At 49.1% G+C, this 26,661-nt stretch overlaps 1 protein-coding gene across 1 annotated transcript in view; it reads left to right on the top strand.

Moving 5' to 3' along the window:
• M1AP (meiosis 1 associated protein) overlaps positions 1–23,486 on the top strand; it is a 33,390-nt gene extending 9,904 nt beyond the window's left edge. Inside the window, exons 3-10 of the mRNA XM_064503953.1 lie at positions 594–776; positions 8,853–9,030; positions 16,673–16,846; positions 18,372–18,522; positions 19,475–19,616; positions 20,168–20,356; positions 21,826–21,981; positions 22,291–23,486. Of these exons, the coding sequence (XP_064360023.1) occupies positions 594–776; positions 8,853–9,030; positions 16,673–16,846; positions 18,372–18,522; positions 19,475–19,616; positions 20,168–20,356; positions 21,826–21,981; positions 22,291–22,440 (1,323 nt within the window). The 3' untranslated portion in view covers positions 22,441–23,486. The remainder of the gene's footprint in view (positions 1–593; positions 777–8,852; positions 9,031–16,672; positions 16,847–18,371; positions 18,523–19,474; positions 19,617–20,167; positions 20,357–21,825; positions 21,982–22,290) is intronic.
• Positions 23,487–26,661: the final 3,175 nt, after the last annotated feature.

Raw genomic sequence — 26,661 nt, 5'->3', positions numbered from 1 at the left:
CTGTTCCAGAGCTGTTGTACTAGGGATGTTAGAGGGTACACTCCTGGTTTATTCCCCTTGATGTCTGCTTATGGACCTGTTACCCATGAGTTTGCGTAAGCCCTTATTGAACCTGTTGATACAGTCTGCCTCCACATCCTCCTGTGTGCAGGTTCTGGAAGTCCACAACCCCCTGAGTAAAGGAGCATGGATGTGGGGCAGTGGTGGGGGGGAATGGGCTGGGGATACCATACGTCCTAAAGACTCTTTTACATCCGTCTTCTCATGTATCAGGTCTTGCCTGCGTGTAATGCACAGTCAGAGCAGTGAACCGTCCCTGGGCATGCAGATCTACCACATTTTGGCTAGCAGCAGGCAATGTGTGGGCAGCTGGAAACTTGAGCAATACTCATGTGTGTTGTTACTACTATAGCAATCAGCTATTTTTTAATGCCTATCACTGTTCACTGCTTTATGAATAGTACAAAGCTCCTGGCCACAGTCTTATCTCACTGCGGTGAATTCCAAAGCCTTGTTGCACATTATGGAAAAATACTTCTTACTATCAGTTCGACATTTCCAGTCTTTCAATTTCATTGAATACTGTTTTGCAGCAAGTGAAAGAAGGCTTTGCACGAGTCCAAACCTGCATTTCAGAGCTCCGTTCGCTACCTCGAGAAGGCTGTTTCCCACAGGGGGGAAATGGAGTGGTGCAAGCTGTGCAGGATGGATTGCAGCAGTTCAAACAGTACAGCAAACACACAGCAGCAGCAGGCTCGACAAGCAGTTCGGTTGAGGTAAGAAAACAGTGGGGGGATAGTGAGAGCCATCCACCAGACTTGCTACCTGTTGGCACATTAAGATGGTAGTCTGTGTGGTATCTAGGTACCGTGGAAGGAAGGGAGGAATTAACAAAATCAGCCCCCAAAAGAGGCCCATATGCCAATCTGCTGAATGCTCATGGAAACACGTCACATTCAAGTTTGAGTTACTTATGGAGAGTGACTTACCCTACAGTACAGAAAAATGAATTTAATTTCCAAATATTTAAGACTGGATGGTTTTTAAGCTGTATTTTGATTGCTTTCACAGAAGAAATGTGTTGAAGGCAAAGACATTCACAGTACTTTCTGGACATGATTTTTCTTTCAGCCTACAGTTATGTGCCATGGTTATAGTCTCTGTATGGAGCCTTCCCTGATAGCAATAGGACATTTGTGCAATAGTCCTCCTTGTGCCTTAAAGTATGCCCACAATTCATTAAAAGTGCATTTATACAGACAAAGGAAAAGCATTTCATTGTGAGACTAGTTGGTACAGTAGCAAAGGACAGGAAAAGCCTACAGAATGGTCATTGTCTTGGTACTGTCCTCTTTAAGTCACTTTTCAGAGTAAAATGGATATATGGTCAGTAGTTGGAGTACCAGAGAGTGATTGTTTATAGTTAGCATTTTCCTCTCTCAGTGACAGCTTGGGAATTCCCCAGGGCTCCCATTGTGCAGATTCCAGAGGGGGTTCCTTACAATCCATTGTTGCCAATGGCTGTCCAAAATAACTGGAAAGGCTAAAAAGACCATTGTAAGCTATGTACAGCAGCCGGCCCCTGGAACTCAAGGAGCATGAAGTCTCTTCTTGGCATGTGTCCCCACGTAGGGTATGTGGAAGAAGGACAACCCCTCTGACACCTTTACAGCAGACAAAAAGGACAGTGCAGCCTGGTTGCTTTCCCCATGCCCCAGAGGATTCAGGGCAGAACTGTGCCTGCTGAAACCCAGTCCATCCTGGAGCAACAGGGCTTTATCCCCACTCCTTGCACTTTACAAGGCCTTGATTAAGGTGCAGCCGATTAAGAGCATTAAGAGCACTCTCCCTCACTTCCCACTTCATTTTCTTATAGGAACAGTGTGCATAGATGCAACACTAATTCCTCCTCTTCTGACAATTTACTAACTTGTATTTGCTCTCGCCCGCTTGGATTAGCCTGGGTAACTGGGTGTCCTTCACTCTGGGATTAGTTTGACCACATACCCCTTTGCTGATAATTGCAGTAGGTAACCAAATGTTCCTCTTCCTGGTAGCAGATAACGGTGAGTTCTCAGGGTTTGTTACATTAGCCTTGGCCCTGCAGACCTGCATGCTCAGTCCCGTCTAAAGAGGCCCTTGGAATAGAGTCAGTAATAAGCTCAGCGTTGGCTGTCATGCCTAGTCTGAGCTGCAGCCTGATCCACACTTGTATGATCAATAGCAGCAGACCCAAACCAGAGAATGATATAGTATGCTTTTGTATTTAAATTCCAAACAACAAGCAAACAAAAACCCACTTTCAAACATGCATGGATTCTGGCTTGGAAGATTTTTGAGGGAGGGGGAGAACTCTATAACCCAGGAGATGTAGGTGTTCTTCAGAAATGTCATGCAGCAAGCTGTACTTCAATTGCTGCAAGGAGAACCTCTGCCAGCGAATATCTCATACGGTATTACAGAACCCTTGCAGAGGGTCGGCTGAACAGGTAGGAGCTGCCTGCAGCCCTTGTAAGCAGAGCTAGAAGCCTGTCACTGACAGCTGGACGTGTAATCCCCTTCCCTTCACCACATTCAAGCTGATGCCCACACTGGAGACTTTGAATTTTCTTTTGTCCATACAACAGCAAATACCACAGGCATCAGTCACACTTGCCATCCCTGGCTTCCCCTCTGAGTTGCTCCCTGCTAACTATCTTTCATTCCCTTTTTTCACTGCCTTACTTCACCTTGAGCTGTTTGTGACACAGGCATCAAATGTTTTTCAGGAATAAATGCCTTATGAAGCAGCAGATGATGGAAAAAAAAATTAAGAATAACTTTTTTGTGGCTCCACTAGTCAATACAATTTATAGTGATGTTCCTATTTCATGTGAAAAATACCCAGAATAAAACTACAGAAATAACGTGAAGTAGGTAGAGATTTGAAGTGTGCATTTGATTTTAGCACAACATGGGATAGAGGGCTGAGAACTTCCAAATGGCAATATATCACGTTGCCCATCTTGAGGGAAGGTTCAGCAGAAAGATTAGTTCTGTGCAGAATTTCAAGGACAAAAGACTTTTCCCCAAGCTAGCAATCTTTCCAGTTCTGCATAAATTTAACCTGTAAGTGAAGTTCAATCTGGTGGCTGAATCAGTCTTTTACAGACCTAAATGGGATCTAAATAGTGCCTTGGTCTTTGTCTTTCTGATAAGGGTGAATAGCACCACCAAATCATTAAGGTGCTAAGAAAGGAGCAGAAAAGTGCCTAAAATTCTCAAGCCACTGTTGGAAAATGAGAGCTGGTGATCACTTTAACAGAGAAAGATATTTCACCTTACAAAGGACCATGTTTCTAAAAAATGGCAGCTTCTACCTCAGATACTTCAGTGACTGAAGTTTTGTTTTCATTACAAGAACTTTATGCAGAGTAAGCTGGATTTTTATTTCTATTCTTTCTTCTCTCAGAAGGCACTTGAATGTTTTTGCTCAGACATGGTATTTTTGAAGAACAAGGACAAAAAATATATATCTTCTTGGGAGTGAGGCCTGGATAACTTACACTTCTTTGTAGTAAGCCCATTAAGCTAGGCACTTACTCTGCTAACCGCAGCTGTATCAGGAAGAGCACGTGTAGTGAATGAGTACTTACAGCTCCCACAGGCATTTGATATTTATTCCTCTGTGAAGAGTAGTAGCAATTCTGTTTTTATGATGCTTTAAAGCACTAGAAAATATATTAGGAGAAATACTCCTGCATTGGACTGTGAGGGATGGACAAGATAAAATAAGCCTCCTTTTATTCAATTTTCAGGACTCTCTAATTCAATCTGCTTTTCTATGGGATGAGTGTTAAGTTCTACCAGTACAATTTCTTCCTTCTGTTTCAAAAGCTTAATGCCTTAGTTGTTTAAGTGCCCTCATAAATCAGTTGATTCCAGCAATCTGCAGTTAAGATTTAACCCAAGACTTATCTGAAGTGTCTGTTATTCATTGACGTTTAATGCTTTATATGTTGTTTTGGTGCATCAACACCCGATAGCCAAACTGGCGTATCTCAGGAGCCCCGAGCACCCGCCTTCTGTCTCAGAACAGGAAAGGCTGAGACGGCGGCACAGCAAAGTCGCCTCTGCCTCCACCCAAGAGCCTCCTGCCAGAGTCAAGGGCCCACCCGGCTGTGCCCACCAAACCTGTGGCCTGTCACCATCAGGGGAGTGGATTTAGGCCTAGATTATATGGAATTCCCAGCATTGTTAGGGAAAACACTGTCAAACCAAGTATTTGAGGAGCGGCAGAATAAGCTGAAGGTTACATTCACTCTATGACTGCACTAAAATTGTCCTTTATCATCTCACACAGCAGTTCCCCTGGAAGTTTGCAAAAAGAAAGCACAAAATTACTGTTCTCTTTGGACAAATCTAATTGTAAGGATTTTCTCCATAACTGTGCTAATGTAGGTGGGGTGAAGGGACAGTATAAATTTGCCTCTCGTCCATTGCAGAAACAAAAACTGATCTTTCTGGAGATGCTCCTAGGCGGTGAGCCATTCTGTACGTCATCTTTCCTTTTCTTCAGTGACCATCTCCTGTCCCGCTACCTCTCCGCTGCCTCCGTTTGTCTCTCTGCTGTAGCTGCGAGGTATTCCCGGCAGTAATCACCGTCACTCCACCAAGTGATAGCTCTCATTCAGCCGCACTAACTGCTGCTCCCTCTGATTCTGCTGTGTTTCCACCCAAACTCCTCTGCTTTCCCAGGTGAAGCCTGACTGCCTGTTTGCTGCCTGCTGCTGGGGGTTCCCAGGAAGGGAGTTCGCGAGAAGGGACGGCCACTTGTGCAGACCTGTGTCTGTTCCCCCTCCCTCCCCTGCTACCCCCGCAAGAGCATGGCATTCATTTCCCGAGGAACCAAGCTACAATCCCAATATCTGAACACACCTCACTTTTTTTATTCTGTTACGTAACGGCATTGCTGGTTTGTAAATAGCTTGGGAAAGCTATCACGTAGAGAAGGCCGAAACTAGAGTGGACAGCAAGTGTAGCAGGAATTTGCTTCACTTTTGCTGTTGCTATGTTTATACTATTCCATGCAGTCCTCAGAAGATACAGAGAAGTTCTTGCTCTGGGCCCCCTGAAAGTGTTCATGGAGTGTTCTTCTGTGGCGTTGCAGACCTGAAAGCCTTTTTATTCCACGCAAGCAAGTGACATTGTGAACCTGTGATATTATGCCAGCTTTCACGCGGTTCAGTTGCATGTGCACTGTGATCCTACACTCTTGCGATCAGCTGACCTGCGAGAAATAATTCAGGGTTAAGTGGAATGACTTGTATAGCACAGACACAGCACAAGGAAGAATGGCTGCGGAGCTGGTATCAGAGACGAGTGGTGGCAGTGATCCTGAGAATACCTGTTCCTTCTCTAACAGGGGCAGACCTTGATTTATCACCAAGAAGGCTGTGATCCAAGGCAGAGATAGAGAAGTGGTGCATGAGAGATGGATAGGCAAAGAAAAGACAGGTCAGGATTACAGAAGAGGTTAGCATCACGGATGAGAAAGAAATAGCAAAGAATCAGGCTCATTCAGGTTGGATGGGACCTGAGGAAATCACCTCGTCCAAACTCCTGCTCAAAGCAGAGCCCGCTGTGAGATCAGAGCACTTCGCTCAGGGCTTTGTCCAGTCGGGTACTGAGAGGCCCTGAGGATGGACATGCCACCACCTTTCTGGTCCCTGCTGCAGCGCCCGATTGTCCCTGCGGGGAGAAGTTTTCTCCGTATGTCAAGCTGGAACCCCCAGCGTTCTAGTTTATGACCGCCGTCTCCTGCTGTGCACATCTGCAGAGGACCTGGCGGCGTCGCCTCGATAACCGCCTCACAGGTACTGGAAGGCTGCTGTTAGGTCACCTGGGAGCCTTCTCTTCTCCAGGCGGGACAAGCCCAGCTCCCTCAGCCTTTCCTGATGGGGAAAACGCTGCAGCCCCCTGACCGCCTCGGTGACCCTCTGCTGAACTTGCTCCAGTTTGTTAACATCTTTCTTGTACTGGGGAGGCCAAAACGGGACACAGTATGTAGATGTGGTCTGACAGGTGCTGAATAGTGGAGGAATAATCTCTTCCCTCAGTCCTGGCTGTGCTGCTGCCCCTGCTGCCTAGCACCCCGCTGACCCCCTTTGCTGCCGGGCACAGCAAGCAGAAATGATGGAGGAGTAAATGAGTGGGAACGAGTCAGATCACGATCTGTGAAATACTGCACCAGAGGGACGACGCTGGGCAGAGACAGTGTGCAGAGCTGGGCTGGGGAGAAAAGGCAGCCAGAGAGGGGCCAGACCTGTCGCTGAGATTCACTGGCTCATCTCAGTGGAGGAAATGATCAGCTCTCTGTGTAAAGCCTCCTCTTCCAGAATGAGTGACCTTTTCTGCTTCTGCTGTTAAGCTTCTAAAACAGCGCAAGTTAAACCAGAAGAAGGTTTCCACGTAGTTCCCCCCGCATGGAAAAGACTGCTGCGGAGCTGCGTGCGCAGGAGCACACGGCTTCCCCGGCCGCGGCCCCGGGCAGCACGGCGCCCAGGGTCAGGAGCAGCCCTCGCTGCCGCTCGGCAGTGGGAGGTGGGGAGCAGGTGATCTGGCAGGACTACGAACAGCAGTGGGATGAAAAAATGTGGTATGTGAGAGGCTGGTGATGCAGTACACTTACGTGTGAGCTCTTATCAGAAATGTGAGCTCTTAGGGAGGTGTTAAAATTATAGCAGAAGTACAGTTTCTTTAGGGTGAGACCTGGGTGGCCAGTGTTTGTGGCACATGAGCACTGTTGGCACCTTGCTTGCGCAAATCAGAAGCAGTCTTCAGGAGATGGCCATTTCCATAACAGTAGAATCACAAAGAGGCAAAAATATTCCTAACTGACTGTAGGCATAGGAGTCAGATTTTGTTACAACCCATAATTTGTTAAACCCCAATGTTTATTAAAGTATTGAAAATGCCTACTCTTTTGAGATCCTGACTTCAGAGGGACAACAGCAGCAGCACCAGTGAAGCTGAGCCTCAGCAGCAGCAGCAGGACAAGAGACGTGGTCAGTCTACGATAGGAAGAAAGCACCTTTCAAGTAACCTGTAGCCCATGTTTTCCCCTATGGGAATTCCCAGTTTTCCAGATCGGGAAGTATAATGGCATTAAAGGACTATATCAGGGAGCTGGGGCAACATGAAGGGATGAAGCTCAGTTTTTGTATGTGGCAAACTTTCTTCTGGTGCCTGGACCACCATGGGCTAGTGTCATTGGGGTTGTTCAGAGGACAAATGAGAGGTCATAGGCTACAGGTGTAGTATAGCCATGGTTTTGAGGAAATCAAGATGTATCAGTGTAGCAAATGCTCTATCTATAGCTCTGCAAAAGTTGATAGTGTCTTTTAGATGGTTCAGCTCCCCCCACCTCAAGAACAGTCCTTGTTAGACATTTTTTGTCAGTTCCCAAAAGGAGACCACAATCCCTTCTTTATTTCTAGCACCTCACAGTTAAACACTAAGGATATGTCCCTGCACCCTCTGTGCTCGCAGAACACTAGCCTGGAGTCTGGTAGCTGCTGGAGGAGGCAAGTGTAGCCCTAATTTCAGCTGGGAAGTCCTGCTTTTATACTCAGCTTTTTATAGCAAGGACATACCTGTCTGCTGCAGGAATGAAGAAGACCCCGTTCCCAAGTGGACAAACTCATCAGGCAGTTTCTGCTCCCTGCCACAAAGGAAAGGAGGAGCCTTTGAGGACCCAGCAGTGCAATCGCTAAACCCTACCTGCCTGTGTCTGCGAGACGGCAGAGCAAGAACGTGCTGCAGCAGGAGCCTGTGAAACCACAAAGTGCTGTGACAAATGTGACCGGTTCCTAGAGGTCAGGCAACAGCTTGAGTCTTTCTGCTGCTGTGCAGCATCTGCAGACACCTGACTAGCAAACAGCATCTCTCAGCAGCAGAACAGCTGCTTCTAGAAAGCACATTGTGGCTGCCACTTCCAAACATTCAAGTTACAGATCAGACTCCAAATCTTTATATTGGCTAGTGATTAACAATAAACTATGGCTTACAGTATTGATCAAAAATAAAAAAAAGTTATTTTCATTTCTCTTTTATAATACTGAGCCTTGAGTGAAAAGCAGCCTTACCTTTCCTAGTTCTCCTCCTCAGCCAAGAAGAATAGAAGAAAAAAAATCAATGAATTAAAGTCATATAATCACTGGATTGCAGAGCTACTAAAAATAAATTTAAAAAGAAAGACAGAGGGAAGAGACTTAGGCTTGCATCACAGGAACTAGCAGCACATCCACTTTGATAGCATATAACAGGTTGTATCAATACCAAATTTACTGACAATGAGCCAGGGCAATTGGTCCCACTACTCCCACAATGATCATTATGTTTGCTATATATACGTACTTATTTGTGCCACTTGCTCAAACAGCAGTCCCAGTCTTTCCTGTGCCAAATACAGCCCCAAATGGCATTGAATCTCAGTGCAAAGTCAAACAAGATGCTAAGTGCTCTCTAGTCTAAATTCCAACATCTCGTCGCAGCACAGTGACTCACAGGCTCTTTGTGTCATGCCCTGAACCGGGTCCTGTTCCATCTTCTTCCAGCAGTGGCACAAAAGCTGTTGCCATTCCTACACTGAGCCTCGGCATCCATTTTATGTTTGCTTAAATAAAGCCAAAGCTTAAAGAATGCCTTTAAATCTGCTTCCGAATAGATGAGATATTTTAGAGATCCTTCTCTCCTCCCTCCGCCGTGGTACCTGTGCTGTTCAGATAGGCAGTAGCCAGGCATCATCTCCTATCGACAGCAAATGAGGGTTAGAGGCAGCTCTTGAACTCACTCTGTGATATCTGTTTCAGATTGCCATTTTGACTAGCCAGTCAGGCAAAGAAATGGTGAAGCAGCTGGAAAAGAAGTTAAAAGATGTAGATCTTGTGAGCCTGCGAAGAATGCAGATCATTGAGGTGCTGAAGAGGGACTTTCTGGAGCCTGAGGGTGTGGAGCAGAGCACGCCAGCAGAGGAGCCCAGCAGCGACGGTGAGTGCAAAAGGAAGTTATGAGCTCTGACGACAAGACAGCCACTGGCTCTCACTTTGGTCTGGTGTCTGCCACTTTCCTTGGTGCCATTTAGTGTCACTCGTGTGAGTGGGGACTGCTGCACCTGGAGGAATCGCAAGAGGTCTGTGCCACAGCACTGCCCTGGGGCTTTCTCACTTTGGGGGCAGTTAGCACACAGACCTGGTTCTTCCGGAGGCTCAGCAGTTGAGGTTGCCTAGGGACTGGCTGCATTACTGCATCTCTTGGTATTACCCCAAATCCTAACTAGCCACATTGCATTCATGTGCAGTACAGCTTTATTGAGAGTTTAGAGAGCTTTATTGCCTCAGACAAGAGGCCATCACAGTGATACTCAGAGCTCCTTAGTGGTTCAACCATGGTGGTTCACAGACCTGCCATGACGTAACCCTGGTCTGACAAGCTGCTCTCCCAAACGAAAGCGCTCTGCTGAGGTCCCGTAAACTGCCTGGCTCTGCAACAGACGGGGACACTTCCACTAGAGTTTGGATCAAAGATCCCTCTACAAGACAAAAACAAAAAACAGCAGCACTGGATGAGATCCAAGATCCACCTGGCCCAGCACATTGTTTATGCAAACACAGAGGTGACCAGTGGTCTTAAGAAGACCTATAAGAACAGGCCAAGGAATAGTGATACCTTCTCTAAGAGACTGTCAGATTCTGGAATTCCCGGGCTTAGCAACCTTCTGAGCTGGGGATTAATCTTTCTTGTTGAGCTAAATAGCTCGCCATGGATTTTTCTTCCACTAATTTGTTTAGTGGTTGTTTGAACACACTTTTGAACATACTTTTAATACCCACAGCATTCTGTACATTCTGCATTTATATTTGTATTATATCCAAAAAGTCACCTCTCTTTTTAAATCTTCTCCCTGAGAATTTAATTTTGTGCCCTCTCCATCTCAGATTGAGATATGAATGACAGTTGGCAATTCATTTTTTCTATTTCTTTTTAATGTAGCTTTTTATAGCCCTACCATATAGCTCAAAGGTCTTCAAGTTTTATGAATCTGATTAGCCTGAAAAAGATTAATATATATTTAATAGCTTCAGTAAATTGCTGTCAAAATGTCTCTATGGCTTTAGTGTTAGATTGCTAGAGTTTATGTTCTTTTCTGGGTTGGCCCTAGCATGTACTTTTTGATCTTTACAGTTAATGTCTTTACAGTTAATGACGTCCATGTGTACCAATAAGAGTGGAAATATTTTCAGCCTGGGCTTCTTGAGGAGTCTTTGTATCACTGAAAGTTCTGTTGCATCCTGCACTTGCAGCTCCTGGATCCTGTGCCCAGTTTGTACGGGTCAGTTAGCTGCGTCCTTCTGGCCAAACGTCCTCAAGGTTCTTCCATCTCACTGTTCCAAATTTCCAGAAGGGATGGTTTAAATTTGGTCCCCAAGTGAGGAAGCTCTGCTGTCCTTTATAGCTTTTGATGACACCATACATTGAATTTCCAAACATTCCTGGTATTACTTGCAAAACAGCCTTCCTGTCAGGCAGGAGAGTCGGTACGAGCCAGCTGCTACCGGCATCTTTCCCTTTTCTCTTGTGTGGATGCTTCTTGGATAAGTTGGGGTTAAGTGCCTCAATACCTGGCTTCTCACGTTCACTCCATTAATCCTTACATGTTCTTCCCAAAACCCTGATCAAAATCCCACATTCCAGCCTTCACCAGAACCTTTCTTTAAAACGTACTTAAGATTATGGAGTTGTTTCTCTCCTGGCTTAACATCCCTGATTTCCAAAGGGAGAACGGGAAAGTGGTGTTTTCTTAGCCTCAGCTGGATTTCTTAAGTACAGCCACCATCTGTAACGACTGACCTGGATCTTGGTAAGGTAGACTGGGATGGTTTGTTCAGTATTTCACCTGTCTTTTCCAGTTAACTTGGGTGCATTAATCCTTTCCTTTTAACAGTGCCTGCACTATTTCTTTTAGCGGACAGCTCTCTTGGCCACTACGTAACGGGAGTAAAGGATTTTTTGTTTTTTGTCTTTTAAATAGTTACAGATTTCAAGCATATGACCTAATTTCATTTCCTTCATAACACAGAGGTACAGTTTTATTAGGTATCTGAATCAAGCCCGCACTTTCTGGAAGATCAAGAACCTTTAGCAAGACACCTAGTTTTAACGTAAAGAAATAAGCTGGAGAACGCTGTTTTAGATCAGCAACAGCCACCCGTTGGCGCTGGTGCCAAGTTTGGCAGCCAAAGAAATTTGGACCAGCTCTGGCAAAGAAGAGCTACAACTCTTGATTATTACTGTACAGTTATTTGCTTCACATTCTGAAGGACACAAGTTTTGTTACTCGCAGAGTCCTTGGAAGGAAGTGACAAGTACTCATGTATGACACTGGGGCAGTCAGGCGGCTCTTTTGCATGCGACAGTAGCACTGAGTTTTATTCTTACCAATTATCTGTCTTGAACCAAACCTCAAAAACAAGCCGGTCATTTCTTTCCATATGTGTGGTTACACTATTTAAGGTGACGAGAAAGTGAAATTTTAAGCACAGTTTGCAAAAACATTACAGCTGAGGTGAACTTCATATGTATATTTAAGCCAAGCCATATTAATTTAGTGACCTTCAAAATGGCACAGTCTAAAAGTATTAGGAAAATGGGGAAAAAAGAAGAAACTCATTGCAAATCTCACCTGACGGAGGTGAGATATCCAAGAGTGGCTGATGATCAAACATGAATCATTGGATAGGAAGCAAAGCTTTGCCTTTTTTACGTCCTAAAAGCATAGAATACTCCTCTTAAATGCCATTTGGAAAAGCCTACTGTAAACTTACTTTCAAAATGGAAGAAATAACGTAGCAACCAGCTACATGAACTGAAAACATTTACTAGACCATCTGCTTCACTAAAGAAGCTTGCAGCAGCTAACAAAATTGTTTCAGCAAGTCCAGCAAGTGGGCAAAAACAATGCTTTCTGGCATTTAGTCATTATTTGAACACATTGATAACGAAACTGAGATTACTGGACATACATATGTGCATATGAAAGCCATGAAACAGAAACACAAGTTAAATTAAGAATTAAGGAGCTGGGGATGACATTTATAAATCAATTAGAAGATCATTGGAATAAATGCAAGTTAGTTTGTTTGTTTTAGATAAAGGGATTTTTGGAAGCTCTGAGACTTAACAATTACAGCCTCATATTTAGGGGACACAGAAATGAAAGATGTTGCAAAACTTTCCAGGAACAACCAAAATTGTGATTTCATGCACAGTATAAGCCACTGTCATGGAAAGAAACAGTCCTAAATCCCTGCCCTTTGTCCCATTCTTTCTTCAGGACTGCTTCTCTTTCGCTAGAGAAAGCACTTGTAGTGCTACTTGATCGCTCTCAGGGGACTGGTCAGGAGTCAAACTACCCTGGCAAAAGAAAAAAAACACTACAGAGGCTGTTTTCACTTAGCCTGCAAACCTCTGCTACAGGGTATCGATGGCATCTGTTTCCTCCTTTAAAGAAATCTTGAAGATCTTCAGACCATTTATATGAGCAGAAAACCTATCCTGCGATATAATCGTTGTGATTAAACACTTAGCTCTCCTCCCCCTCCTGCCACAGCTGTCTCGGGAGTTCTGGAAGTGAAATTTAAGGGCACAAGACAAACTCTAATTAATGAACGTGAGGAAGAAACAGTACTTGGGCACGTGTGTGCAGTTGGCCCATGTTCCTGTGCAGCGGTCAGCTCTGGTGAGTGCTGGAGAGACAGAAACAGCCCTTCAAACTACACATCTCGTCTAGGCTGGGAGTTTCCATGTGTGCAAGAAGAAACACTTACAGGTTTGACTGTGCTGCAGAGTATTGTGTTCAAGACAGATAATTGCGTTGGGGAGGGTACAGGGAGCAAGGGGAGGTTCAGCCATTGCAGGGGTAACTTATGGCTGTGACTTTGGCTCAGGTCTTCTGTGACACACATCGCTGTATTATTTTGCCAGATAAAATGGACTTGGATACCGTGGTTTCACGATGCCTTTACGGACCAGCCAGTGAGGAACTGGCATTTTCTTGCTGAAGTCCATTATGGAATATGTGGTATAACCCTGCTTCCTTCTGCTGGACTTTCTGTGGGACTGTAGGATCTTCGAGGCACAAATCGTCCTGTTGTTTTGCTTGTACTGCACCTAGTGCAGTGAGATCTTAATCCACTGCAAGGGTTCCCGCTGGATGTATAAGAACAGTCTGCAATGAATGTAGTCTGCGTTATTTTATTATCACATAGTACTGGACCCCAAATTGCTTCTTCCAGAGCCTAGAAGATGTGGCGATGCAAAAATGTGTATCCTGAATAAGCACCTGATTTAGGAGCTTTTGCTCTCACCCAGCAAATTTCCTCTCTCTTTTACCATAGCAGGGAAAGAAAAGAGCGACACACAGTAACAATTTCCTATGGCACCGAAAGAAGGAAGGCAGGACCAGAATATCCCCTCTCATAGGCTCATTTCCAGGTTAACGCAGCTAGAAAAGCCTCCGCTGTTTTGAGGGAGGCCCTGCAGTCAGCTGGTCTCAGAACGGCTTTGACCACGCTGAGGAACAGCCTGTCCTGCATGAGAAGTGTTTGCTGTCTTGCTCGCAAGATCAACATTCCTGGGAGAGTGAATTTCTAGGCAAATAAAGCCCAGGCTGAAGGACTGCTTTTTCAACTGCAAAGCAGCTTCCATGGGACAGAGACTAAACCTGCGGTGTTTCTTTAATCATAAAACATCAGGGCTTGACAGACTTCGGACTGGAGTAAAACTCACGGTACAATGCAGGTCCTGTGAAGAGACTGATAAATACAGTATTTGTGGAGGGAATAGTGTGTGGGGGTAACTGATAGGATGCAGTGGGCTGGAACACCAGAATTATCACTGTGTCTTTCTTGCCCCCTTTATGAGCACTTAAAACATCTGGGCTAACCTTGAGAAACTACTGCCTGGGAAGTCGGGAAGCAGCTAGATGTTGTTGACGAAAGGGAATATGCCTGCCTGGCCCTGACGGGAGTTTGGTCGTGCGTGGTTGGACACGCTGGGCCTGCTGGCACGTCCTCCGCCAGCCACCGACGCCTCACCACATCTTCCGCGGGTGGTCTCGCTACAGTTTGTACGCCCGACGGATGCTGGGCCTGTCCATCTGGGGTTTTTTGGGGAAAAAAAAAGATGCAAGCACTGAAGCTAAAGCACTGATACCTTTTTAGTTAACATAATCCATCTTCTGCAAGTCCCGGAAAACCTTTCTCTATATGCGCTCTGCAGATGGTTGACCAATAAATGGCTCTGCATCTTTACTCTCCAAGGATTTCAAGCGCCACCGCGCAGCAGGCATCGGCACCCCAATCCTTTCTTCCTACGAATGCACAGCAATGAATTTCTTTTTACAATTGCCATGTATTGTGCCAATTTAAGATACATAGGTGGCTACGTATCTAGTAGAGAAGAGAAAATCAAAGAGTAGGAAAATATTTACCGAAAAAAAAGAAGTAAATCATTATTTACCAGGCCCAAATGCTGTCATTGCCCTTGCCACCTGTGTACATGCCACTTGTCAGACTAAATCATAGGCATTACCTTGTGCTTTGTCTTCTGAGCAGCTAATGGCATCTTCAGTGCACAGCCCGGAGAAAGACCAGGACCAGCAAACACGGGGAGTTCAGCACGGCGGCGCTCGCGGCCGCAGGACCCCTCTGCAGGGCTGCGTTCTGCAGGGCACCAGAACAAAGACCACAGCGTCAGGGCAGGTGACTGGCAGCAGTTGTAGCGCTGTTCATGCAAATAGTCTCCAGAGAAAAGCTGTGAATTCCCTTCCTCCAGGGTTTCCTCCGGCATTGCTACATGCAGGAGAACTCGTGTTCCTGTAAGCGTCAGAGAAGAGCGGGGGGAGGCATGATAATCGTCATAAAGTGCATTAAAAAAAGCTGCAACCAAAATGAAGAGAATTATCTGGTTACTGTACAGATTTGGGTAGAACTAAAACAGAAAGGAATTAAATGTCCTTATAGCCAAAGCTATCCATACTGGACATTAAGAAGGAAAGGCTTTCAATAGTAAGGACACTGTGAGGCAAGGCACCTGTTAGGGATAGCTAAGTAGGAGCTGATTTTGCTTTGTGGCAGAGCCACAACCTGCATGGTCCCCTCCAGCCTCCAGGGAGGCAGTGAGAAGACGACTGGAAAGTATGTCCTGCTCTGATGGCCATACTGCAAAAAGTATGTCTGCAAGTTGCAGAGCATTTGAAGAATTACAGTTATTATTTTAGCCTTAGATATTTGCCACAGAGAGGGAGATTAATGAGTTTAACTCTTTTTCTTTTTTAATGTAGGGGAGGATGCATAGTGTCATTTTTGCAGCCTATAAATACTAAGACAGAAAGAAAAAAATTCTCATTGTAAATGGATGTAGCACTGTAATTTAGTCCTCAATCAGCTTGATAAACATATTTGAAAAAAGTGCTATTTCTGCTATGGATTCATCTTCTCTGAATATTTTATACCATGACCCTATTAATGCTAGCAGGCTGTTTGCTGCTGCCAGGTTTGCAAAGGGCCATATTACATGTTTTATGCCTTTTGCAAATTGTTCATCAAATTCTATTTTTTTCACCTTTGTCTATTATGTCTTTTTAAATTTTATTTGCTAGACTTTATGATAGGTTCTCATTTGGACATACCTTTGGGTTATTATTTTGGGGTGGTTTGGGTTTGGGGTTCTTTTTGGAAGGCTTTCATCTTGTTTATGATCTTCCTAACTCTTGGTGTCCAGCCAGGCTGGCATCCATTTATCCATTCCTAAATATTTGTTGTTGGAATATATATATTTGCTCTGTACCCCCAACATAGTGGCTTAAATACTTGCTATGTCCTTCCAAACACTTTTGGCTTCGCCTTTTAATGTCTTTTGAGCAAAAGTCTCCTAACTTTATTCATTTCCCTTGTTTGGGACTGAAACGTACCTGGGGTGGACACCTTGGGCTGTTGTGGCAAGGATGTTGAACTCAGAGATTACCGTTACCAAGCAGCTCTTCAGTGTGTGTTGGTCAGATCCACGTCAAGTTTTGCCTCTGCTCTTGTCAGGTCTGTGACTAGAGTCTCCTTTAAACAGGCGTTGAGGGTGGTTAGCAATTCAGTTGTGAGGCCATGCTGCAAAGTAGTGTTTATCATCTATGTTCGTAGTAGTAGTTTCCCACTGCTACTACAAAGTTCCCCATTAGTACAGTATTTTGGTTTTGCAGGCTCTCTGGTTTCTCGTAGTATCATGCATCTGGCATCCCTTGCTTGGGGCAGCGGGGGAGAATGGTTTAAAATTGCTGAGAAAAGTCTTTAGGGCCAGTGCCGTGATGAGCACAGCAAAGGAGGGTTTGTTTGCAGCGAGCACCGCCAGTCCTCTGCAGACTGAGGTGCCAGTGCACCTGCCCCACTGCTCGGAAGGGTTTTGCTTTGGCCCGTGGGGCAGCTCTGAGGCGGCTGGCATCAAAGTACTGCGTTGTGGTTTGCGTGGTGATGGCTTCTGAAGTGCCAGGAACTAACTGGGCATAGAGAAGTGGAAAAGGCAGAAGAATGTTCCTTTCTATGGCTGAAAATGTTTCTGCAATTTTCATCCTCTTTCCCTACAGACATTGCAATCCTGGGAATGGACATCGACGTTCAGACCGTAGAGGACAATGTCATCAGCTTGGAGATGCTGTTTAAAACCTGGCTTCATGACTACGGCACAGACAGAGAGCAGCTCCATCTCCTCCTTCCATCAGGAGGCTTCGGCCATGCCACCGCAGCCAAGAGCAGCCTAAGTATTTCATTTTCTCTCCCTCTCTGCTAGGAGCACCTGACTCCCACAGCCTTAGAGATTTCCCAGGCCTTGCCAGGGCATGTTCTCCCGCATTTACAGAATAATGTAAGGCCTCTGGGTTACTTTGAAGTCTGTCTGTGTTTTCTTTGTCTAAGACCGAAAAGGGTCTCCTGCTTAGACAGCTTCTAGTTTGGTGCACTGTCCTGTGGCTGCTGACATGATGCTCCATTTCCATTCTGCCATGTGCCCTGAAGAGGATGTGAATTTGTAACCACTTGGTCAAAGTAAAAGGGGCCTGACATACCTGAGAGCCAGGGACCTCCTGGTTCAGTTGTGCAGCCCTAACCACCATGTTCCTTGTGTTTGATACTGAAGTTCTGTGCCAGCACTGCACTTAAATAAATGCTGTCTTACAAAATGATCCAGCACTGAAAAAAAACCAGATATAGCAGAGGTGGGTGCTTCTCATAAGTAGCTGTTGGCTGTATCGTCACCACCGCGCTGCCGTGGGAATCTGTACGTGAGCACTCCCCTTTCTGTGCCTCTGAAGTACGGTACTGTTTCTAAACTCACAGCTTCCCACCGCCCTGGCAGCCGCAGCACGCCTGCTTTCTGCTGGAGATCCACAGGCCAGGGCCGGTTTGGAGACAAGGCTCAGAGAGCAGTTGGTGTTCCCTCTTGCAGGTTTGCTCGGCATCAGGCAGATCGGGAAGCTCGGTGTGACTTTTTGTTTACGTAGCGGCTAGCATAAAAGCCTCCAGACTGGCACAGACAATTTTTATGATAGTTTGTTAAAGGTGGATTTTCCTCCATCACAGTACTGAATTTCATACTTTACACACTGCCTTATTATAGCTAACAAGACGATGCGAGTTAGTCTGCAGTCAGTTTTTGTTCCATCTTGCCACAATCAAAGAGTTTGTAGAAGGCCAGAGAAATTGTCTGCAGCCATAGATCGTATTATACCAGAGTGGGTGTGATCAGAGTGACGCGTTTCCCCGCAAATACAGATAGAACAGCTGGCAGCTGACAGGAAAAAGTGTGGCCCTAAACCCAGTGTGGGATTAGGAAATCTGCTTCTGCTCCGTCTTCCACCAGGCAGCCAGGCACTCAGCTCCAGAAGCGGAGCTTGCCTGCCCAGTTCCCAACCAGCCGTTTTCCAGTCAGTTCCCAACATGCCCATGGACAGAGTGGCAGTGGGACTTGCGACGTCGTTCCAGGGAAGGGAGAAGCCAGCACGCATATCCGACTTCTGCTCTGGGTTCTTCGCAGAGCTGCTGACGTCCTGCTCTATCAGTTAATCATCCCTAGCAGCACGTAGGGTGCTTGGCTGTGAGAGGCATGGTAGCTTCTCTCGTGTATAAAATGGGGATAACTTGTTGCCTTATGTCGCAGGCTTTACTTTTGTTCTTCCTTTGTAGTTGCTGTTGCTAGCAAACATTAATTTAGTGTTTGCAAGTACTTTGAGCATGTCATGTGGTAAGCATCGTCATTTCCAGCGGTCTAAAGCAATTTCCCTCTCCTAGTGTGCCTGAAGTGTGATTTGCAGGAGAGACTGCTCGACCCAGCTCTCCTCTCTGGGACGGCTGATGGCACCGTGAGAACAGCAGACGTGAACCCACCCTGCCAGCTGGCTGCTTGGCCAGCTACAGCGCTGTATAAACTCCGGGTTGTAAAGTAAGTGGTGTTATGTACTCCGTGATCGGTGAGTGGAAGGCTGCGGTAACAGCAGCCTGCAATCTTTCTGTGCAATTTCAGCTGGGAACCAGCAACATTAACATAAAGAACTGGGGACTCAGAGTCCTAGAGAGCAAAATGCTAATGCAGGATGCACCCCGCACCTCTTGGTGTTACGCAGTAGCACAGCCTACACACGCTGAAAGGAGTGCGGGGTCAAACTGCCATCCCATCAGCAGTGTGTGCGGGTGGGCACGCAGAACGGCAGGAAGTGATGTTCTCTAGCGTCTGTTCTGAGGCTTGTTTCTATTCAAAATTGTGTGTAATTACTGAGCACCTGTCTGTATGGTGGTTCTTAGCGTGATTCTCAGCCTGTCAGTAGCTGAGGAGCACAATTGTCTGCAAACTGCCCGTGACCAAAGCAGTGCAGCTACTGCATCATCTGTCAGCCCTGCCAATAACTGGGCTATGGACTGGCCGCGTCAAGCACTGCAGAGTGTGCAGTGGTGTTTCTGGGGGATGCTGGCTGTGTGCAGGAGCAGAGCACAATATATCACAGTTTAAGTGATGGATAGTCACAGTTCGGTGAAATCACTTAGGAGGGGATGATGCCTGTGTGAGTTATTGCCCAAGAGGCCAGATTAACAATCTGTTTTGTATGCAAAATGCACGAAGATGTGGCATGCTCCTGGGCTGCTCCTGTCCGTACTGACAACACAGATACAGGGAGTCTGGGAGCATGCTGGGGAGTGCTAAATTCAGTGCTGAGCAGCAAGAAAGCCATGCCAGTCCTTTTCACTGCAAACGTACTTCTCTGAGGGTTCACAGTGACAGGCCACAGCAACACAGGCAGTAAATGCTTGTAACAACATTGCAGCTGATCCTGCCACGGCCGCTTGAGCAGAGTCTTCCTGCTGGCTGCGCTTCACTAACACGAGCTGCACATTTTCAGGGCTCTGAAGTCTGAAGGGGTCTGTGAGTCAGTACTGTACGGACTGCCCTTCATCATCAAGCCCACAAGCTGCTGGCAGCTAGACTGGGATGAACTGGAGACAAACCAGCACAGCTTCCACGCTCTGTGTCACAGTCTTCTGGTGAGTGTGCGCAAATTGCAGTCTGGTGGAGAGGGATTGCCATGGGAAGGAAAAGTCAGCACATATCTAGTAAGGGCTATCTGGCTTGCACCAGAAACGTGTTTCGAAACCTGCAGCTTCATTGCGTGGGTTAGAGTTGGGCCTGTGAGTCCTTCCAGCCAACGGAAAGGAGCTACTGCACATAAAAGCTAAGAGACAGCTCCCCAGTCTGTCAGACATCCAGTGCTTAGAGTTATGAGGTATAAAATTCTGGCTTGGAGATAGACACACGTTTTTAATTAATTAATGTGAAAATAATTAACCAAGGCTAAGGACATGAAGGACTTTGCATTACTGGCAAGCCTTAAATCAAAATTCGATGTTTTCCTTAAGAATCGTCTTACATTCAATTAACAAACTCAGGTTATCCTCCAAATAATGCAAAACAGTGTTCACAGTCTGATATGTATGAACATCTTTCTGCCCCTCAGCCCAGCAGCCCTTACAATGAAAGTGCTGAAGGAAGTGACTAGCACCCACTGATCACCTTGGTTTTGGCTTTTGATATTTAGAAAAGGAACTGGATGCTTTTGGCCAAATGTGAGCCACAAAACACTAGTCCGAGCTGGAACATCACGGTGCATTCCTACTACATCGTCGTCCCTTCTGACTCTGCCACGCTGCTTGTCAAAGCAGTCGCCGTCAGGGAGCTCCTGCTGCCGTCAGCCTTCCCGGCCCTCCTCGCTGAGCATCCTGAAGGGGTGTGTGGCCCTGTAGAGGCAAGTCACTGATGTCCCTGCACAAGAACGCAGAGACGGGATCCCACGTGTGCAAGGGGGGTTGGGTAATAATCCGGCTTTGTGCACGGGACATGCTGCTGCTGCTGAGGGTGCATCTATCTCCCCCGTCGCTGGGGAGCAGGGATCTCCTCGGCCTGCAGGGAGAGGTGCTTCAGCCATAAGATAAATCAACACACGGTGTCTCTGTTTCTCCCGGTAGGTTCAGGGGTCTGCACTTCCCGTCGTGCAGCCACATGTGCTTTTCTTGAGTTTTCTGGCTCTGCTTCAGGTGCTGCCAGAAAGGACAGAGCCCTGACTACAGGCTTTAGCCGATGAACAGAGGAGGAAACAGCTGTGAAAATAGCTAGTGCCAGCTGGAGTACGATGGAGCTCTTCCTCCCAACAGCTAATATGTATATATCCTATAGGTTTCCTCTCAAACAGCAAATGCCTGTCCACAGAAGCAACGTTGCTGGGTGGGATGGGGAGCTCCATCAGCCTCTGGGGCTGGGAAGGCAGTGGGATGCAGAGGAAGCAGCAGTTGTTGGCAGAAGCCCCAGGCCTGAGGTGTAAATGGAGAGAGACCCTATTTCCAGTGGTGCGACGGCCTTGCAGTACATGCTCAGCCTCGTCTGAGAAAAGCCCACCCTACAAGCAGAGCAGAAAGACCCGGAGTCTGTCTCACTGAAGGGGAAAGGTGGGCACAGTGGAGACCTGAATGGTAGAAAAGCAAAGGCCACATGCTCTTGAGATCCGAGCTGCCCATCTTTCCCCCATCAAAGTTCCCCTAGGAATACACAGTGGTGAGTGCAGGTCTAACGCTGGAGCTCCTCTGCCAGCCCCTGCAAGGAGCGGGGAGAGCGGCACGGGGAGATCTCCGACAGCTAAAAGCCCCAGGCGGGGCAGGAGCCAGCAGTGCGTGAGGCATGTGGGCAGGAGTGAGGGCAAGGGAAGTGGAGGGACGACAAGAGCAGAAAAGAGGCGTGGGCTCTGAGGTGAAGGTGCAGTAAGGGGTGGTGGAGCTGGCAGAGCAAGTAGAGGCAGGCCCGTGGGGAGGGAGAAGCCTTATGAAGCAGAGTTGAGGGTGACAGTGTCCAGGCAAGGCTTTCCACCTTGTTGGCCTGTTCTGGGCACAGGGGAGGATAGTACTGCATCCTGCAAGGGAACGCATAAGCCCATCAAGGCCTGGGTGCCGTCACCTGTTGCTCCATAACCGGCCAAGAACGGTCCTTGTGGGTAGCAGCGCAGCCAAAGGTCCTTTCTCCCATCGCTGCAAGGTGGCAAAGAGCATCTGCAGCACTCATCCCTGGGGGGGAAGAAAACCCCAAACCAAAAAAAAAGCCCCCACCCTCCTCCTCCCCCCTCCCCCCCACAAAACCCCCAAATCCTGCAGCCTCCACGTGTCACGTCACACCTCCAGCGAGGCCTGCCTCCTTCTCCTGTCTGAGCAGAGTGCCCTGAACAGCCTGGAAGTGGAAGTCACTTACAACCCCCTGCACCTGAAGAACAACCTCTACAAGTACCTGAAGAGTATGTTGCACAGACCCACGCACAGGCAGCAAGCCCAGCCCAGGGAGCAGCGACCGGAACGGCATCAGCCCAAGCAGGTATGTCCGTCATCTTCAGCTGGCCCAGGTGGGCCCTGTTCTGCCTTTCTAGTCTGCCTCCTCCAAAAGGGGTGAGGGCAGCTCTGCGGCACCCCAAAGGTACGGGGAAGGCAACACATGACAGGAGCAACAGTCACTTGCAGCTGGAAGAGCAAATGGGGAGGGGTGTAGCATACGTTCACGCAGTCGAGGAAGGGGATGTTGAGCAGTCAGCACATGCAGACACAAGGAGCCGGAGTGCTGTGAGCTGTTTGACGAGCCAGATCCTCCTTCCACAAGGCACACTAATATTTTGTCCCTGCATTGCAGCATCAGAGCAGAGCCAAAGCCACAGTAGCTCCTCTTCTGATGGCTCCTTCTCCTGTCCAAGTGTTCAGACCGGCAGCAGTGAGGAGAGATTCCTGTGAGCACTCCCTCCTCCCTGAAGAGGATGATGGGTTCCTGCAGGTCCTGCAGTGAGGAGATCCCTGGACACCGCTCGACTGTTCATGCGCAGTCATGGCTTCGCTTCTGCTAGGCTGCCAAGCCTTGTGCACCGGGCCGGAAGCGGTCAGGCAGGACACTAAGCTTGGCCTTGGTCACAGGCACTTCCCATTGTTTGTTCCTCCTTGTTTTATGGTTTGGTTAGTCATGAAGTCAGCCCGCAGGAAGCCTGCTACCGTGGGGCTCGCTGTCCAGGGAGTCAGCTGTCCCCAGCAACACCGTTTCCCTTTCTCGTCAGCACACATCACCAGCATGCAGCAAATTATGGTTTCTGAGAACAGGCAAGCACAGCCCACAAACCACAGATTGTTGTCAGTGAGTACAGAAAAGCTGCAGGCAGGGCCGTGAGGAAGTCAGGCAGATATATAAAGTAGGCGGTAATGGCAAGCTCTCTCCATCCTGCAGGGGCAGGTTTAGCAAGGCATTTGAATAACCATGAAACGAGGCTTTTGCATTTAATCTCAAAGCCCTGAACACTTCCCTCTTGAGAGCAGCACCACCCGTGATGACACTGATTTGCCTGCTTCCGTATCTGATCTCACCGTTCAGCTCCTCCTCTCCCCAGCTCTCCAAGGGGTTTGTAGCAAGTGCCCAAGCCAGCAGCGATGCACCGGCTGGCTCCTGCAGCTGCAACCAGCTGCAGCTGGAGCCCCCGCGCAGCGCTCTGCTCCCAGCCAACTGCTGCTTGGACTCGCTCCTGGCACATCTGCGCCTGTGGGGCTGTTCTGCAAGCCGGCATGACGGGTCCTTTTTGCCAGGGCTGAGAAGACAGGGAGCTGGCCTGAAGCTTTCCAGAGAGCTGCTGCCCAGGGCTTGCACAGAGGCCAGTCCCCGTTTTTCAGTGCAGGCACAGGACAGCTGCCTCTGCCAGGGTAGGAGCTGAGGACAGCTCGACTAAACCGAGGTAGGGCAGTCTCACTTGGGCTTCCTGGATGCTGAGTGTCAGCAGGAGGTTGTGTTCCACTTACTTACTTTGTTCTGATGGTCTGTTTCAAAATAAAGTTCTCCTGTGTAACTGTTAACTCATGGCCTGTAGTTTAGTGTGCACGGTGTGCAGCAGTCCCAGCACTGACCTGTACTCCCTGAGAAACAGCCACGGTCGGCCAGGTCAGTATGCAGGCACCGCTCTCCCCGGGGGCTGCCGCTGCAGGACAGTGGAGCTGTCCCTGCTGCGCCCTGGGATCCTGGCTCAGCAATGGGCCCTGCTGGCCTTCCCTTTCTTACCTGTTTTTGGGGCACGTGCTGAGGCTGCAAAGCAGCCGGCAGAAGAAGAGGTGGTGAGAGACCCTGTTGGCCACTGACACAGGCTCATCTGGATCTTCAACCTGAATCGCATGCTGTGAAGCTCCAGGGACGCCGGTGTCACCCCAGCACGAGGGCCGCAGGAGCCTTCCCGGTGTTGAGGCCGGGAAGGAATCCCGCATCTGCCATTATGGACAAAAAGTGCTGGCTGCTCCCTCCGTGCCTCCGTGAGAGCTGCGCCTCGAACTACTGCCTCAGCACACAGACTGCCTGGGCGCGGGCTCAGCCTGGGCGCGGGCTCAGCCTGGGCCCAGCTTTCCCACTGCCCCGCTCTGCCCTTGCTGCTGGTTCCTGCTGCAGGGACCTGCTCTCCCCATGCCCCGCAGCACTCTGTGCCTGGCCGGAGGCTGCACCCAGCCAGCTGCTCAGGGCGAGATGCCGAGGGCAGGCGCCGTGAGGACAGGGCAGGCACCCCTGCAGGCACGGAGAGGAATTTATGAGGGCGTGCTTGCAGACAGCTAAGCCCTGCCTGCCTCTAACGAGGTAACTGCACGAGGAACTGCGGGATGCTGCAGGTAACGAAGGGCAGTAACGTGCATGCAAATGGTGCAGCCTGGGGCATGCGAAGGAGAGAGCAGGTAAAAAATGGCAGGATCAGGCAGATACGGCAAGGGGGGGATTAGCTTGACAGAACTGATGATGCAGGTGGAAATGACCATGGCAAGCATATCAGAAATACCAAATCGGGGACAAAGTCAGCAGAACAGCTTGCCCATGGGAAAGGGCAGGCAGGGGCAAGTGGTTTTTTGGGGAGGAAAGGAGGCTGTTACAGGGGAAACTTGGGAAGGGGTTGAAGGGAATATAAGGGGAAGCAAATCACAGGATTTGGGCTATTTGGGGATCACTGTCGAGCCACCTTCCACCTGGTCAGCTCAGTGTGGAGCAGGGCAACAACCCTGCTGTTGCTCTGAGCACCCTTGTGTCCGACTGACTTGGACAGTCACAAGGGACCCGGTGCTTTTCCTAATGCTGGCGTGGGAATGGACCGGACATCCTGGCAGAACAGTTGTGTCAGGCCCGCACCACAGGCCTCCCAAAAAGGAGGAGGAAGCAGCTATAAAAGGACACATCTTTTGACGGGTAACAGAAAAAGTGAACCCGAGTGAAAGGGGCCAGTTGGGCTTTGAACAGCTCCCAGCCATTCCCTCTCGGTAAGAACTGCCGCCTGTCCTACAGGGACGGAGGCTCCTGCTCTGCCGCATCCCAGCTGCGGCTGCTCCACCCCTGCCCAGCGGCACGGCTCAGCTAAGCCAGGACACGGGCTTCTTGCAGGGGAGAGCGGGGAGCCCACAGGCCATGCTCACGCGAGGACGTCCGGTACGCACGGGACACCCCCTGTGCCACCCAGTCTGGTGGCTCCTGGCACCCGGACAAGGCAGAGGCGAACAGAGCTGCTAGTCCAGGACCATTTCTGCAGTGTAAGAAAACGTGCAGCGTGAACAGCCAAGCATAAGCCGCGTATCCCCAAGCACCTCAGCAAAGCCTTGGTTAGGACTGGCTTCTCCTCTGGCTGCCAGGATCCCGCTTCCCGCAGGCAGGCTGCATTCAGCCGCAGCACGCAGCCAGGGACGTGCCCGGCTGTGCTCACACCCGCTGTTTCACCGCACACCATGCCGAAACTGGAAGGAGATGGAGGGAGTGGAGCAAAGGGCAGGGAAAGAAGGCAGACGGAAGAAATCCTAACCCAGCCAGAATCCAGCAAGATCATCTCCTCGTCCTAGCGACAGGGCTCACTGCAGACCTTTGCTTTGGCAGCAGGAAGGCTGTGACCAGCCGAAGGCTCACTCTGTATTTGCCTTGTTTCTTATGCTTTCCAAAAGCATTCCCAAAGCATTATTACACCACTGACAACTGCCAGAAAGGAGACGAAGTGGAGAAACAGGGCGGCGATCCGAGGAAGCTGACAGGTCTGGTCCACAGCAGCCAGCCAGAAAAGAAGGGCCTGTCTTTCCCGATCGACAGACTAGGGGCCTTCCCGCCACGCACTTTCCTCCCTCACAGGTCAGAGGGCACGAATAAAGCAGGCCGCGCGCAGGCACGCTCCTCCTGTCCTCTGCGCTCACCTCCCACTTCCCAGTCAGCTGCTACAGGACCTGCTGCCACTGCTCAAGCAAGGACAAGTGCCCTTTCCTCCCACCCAGCCGGGGGGGGGGGGGCTGTGCCAAGAGCAGTGGTCCTGGCACCGATTCGGGGAGCGATTCCCTTCTCCTCTCCCACCCTCTTCGGCGATGCTGGGCCGGCCACATCGCACGTCCACCACGCTCAGCTCCACGGGACAGAGCAGACGCAGGACGTTGAGACGCAGCAACCGCGGTGATCGAGATGCACAAGTGCCAAGGCAGCAGGGGTGGGAGAGCCTCGGGCCTCCCCTCGGGCCTCCCCTCGGGCCTGGAGAGCCTGGGCTGGCACCACGAGGAAGGATTACGGGCGGTCGGCCTGGGCCGCCGCTAAGCTCTGCCCAGAGCTTTTCTCGGGAGCGGGGGGCAGGACAGCTGCCGGACGTGAACCCACCACGCACGGGAACACAAGCCCAGGGTCACCCGGCAGCCGCCCGGGGAACAAGCGTGCGCCCCTTCTCGGGGGCTGCGACAGGCCTCAGCCTCCCCTGAGGTCCCCAAGCCCCTTTGGTCCCCAAGGTCCCCAAGCCCCTTTGGCTTCCTCCCTCCTCCCACAGCAAAACCACGGCAAGGCAGAGGACCCAGCGCAGGAGCACAAACAGCCACAGGCTGGTCCCGGCGTCGGCCGCGCTGCATTGCTACAGGGACCCAGGCGTCCCCACCCCAGCCGGCATCGGCCAGACACCCGGTCAGAGCTCACCACCTCGTCGCCATCTCAGCAGAGGCTGCGGACGTGAACCTGAGCCTCCAAACTCTCCCACTGGTTTGCAGCTCCCTG

This window comes from Dromaius novaehollandiae, unplaced genomic scaffold, assembly GCF_036370855.1.
Source record: "Dromaius novaehollandiae isolate bDroNov1 unplaced genomic scaffold, bDroNov1.hap1 HAP1_SCAFFOLD_70, whole genome shotgun sequence".
Taxonomy (NCBI): domain Eukaryota; kingdom Metazoa; phylum Chordata; class Aves; order Casuariiformes; family Dromaiidae; genus Dromaius; species Dromaius novaehollandiae.
Note: the sequence above shows the minus strand (reverse complement) of the source record. Positions and strands in the feature narration are given on the sequence as shown.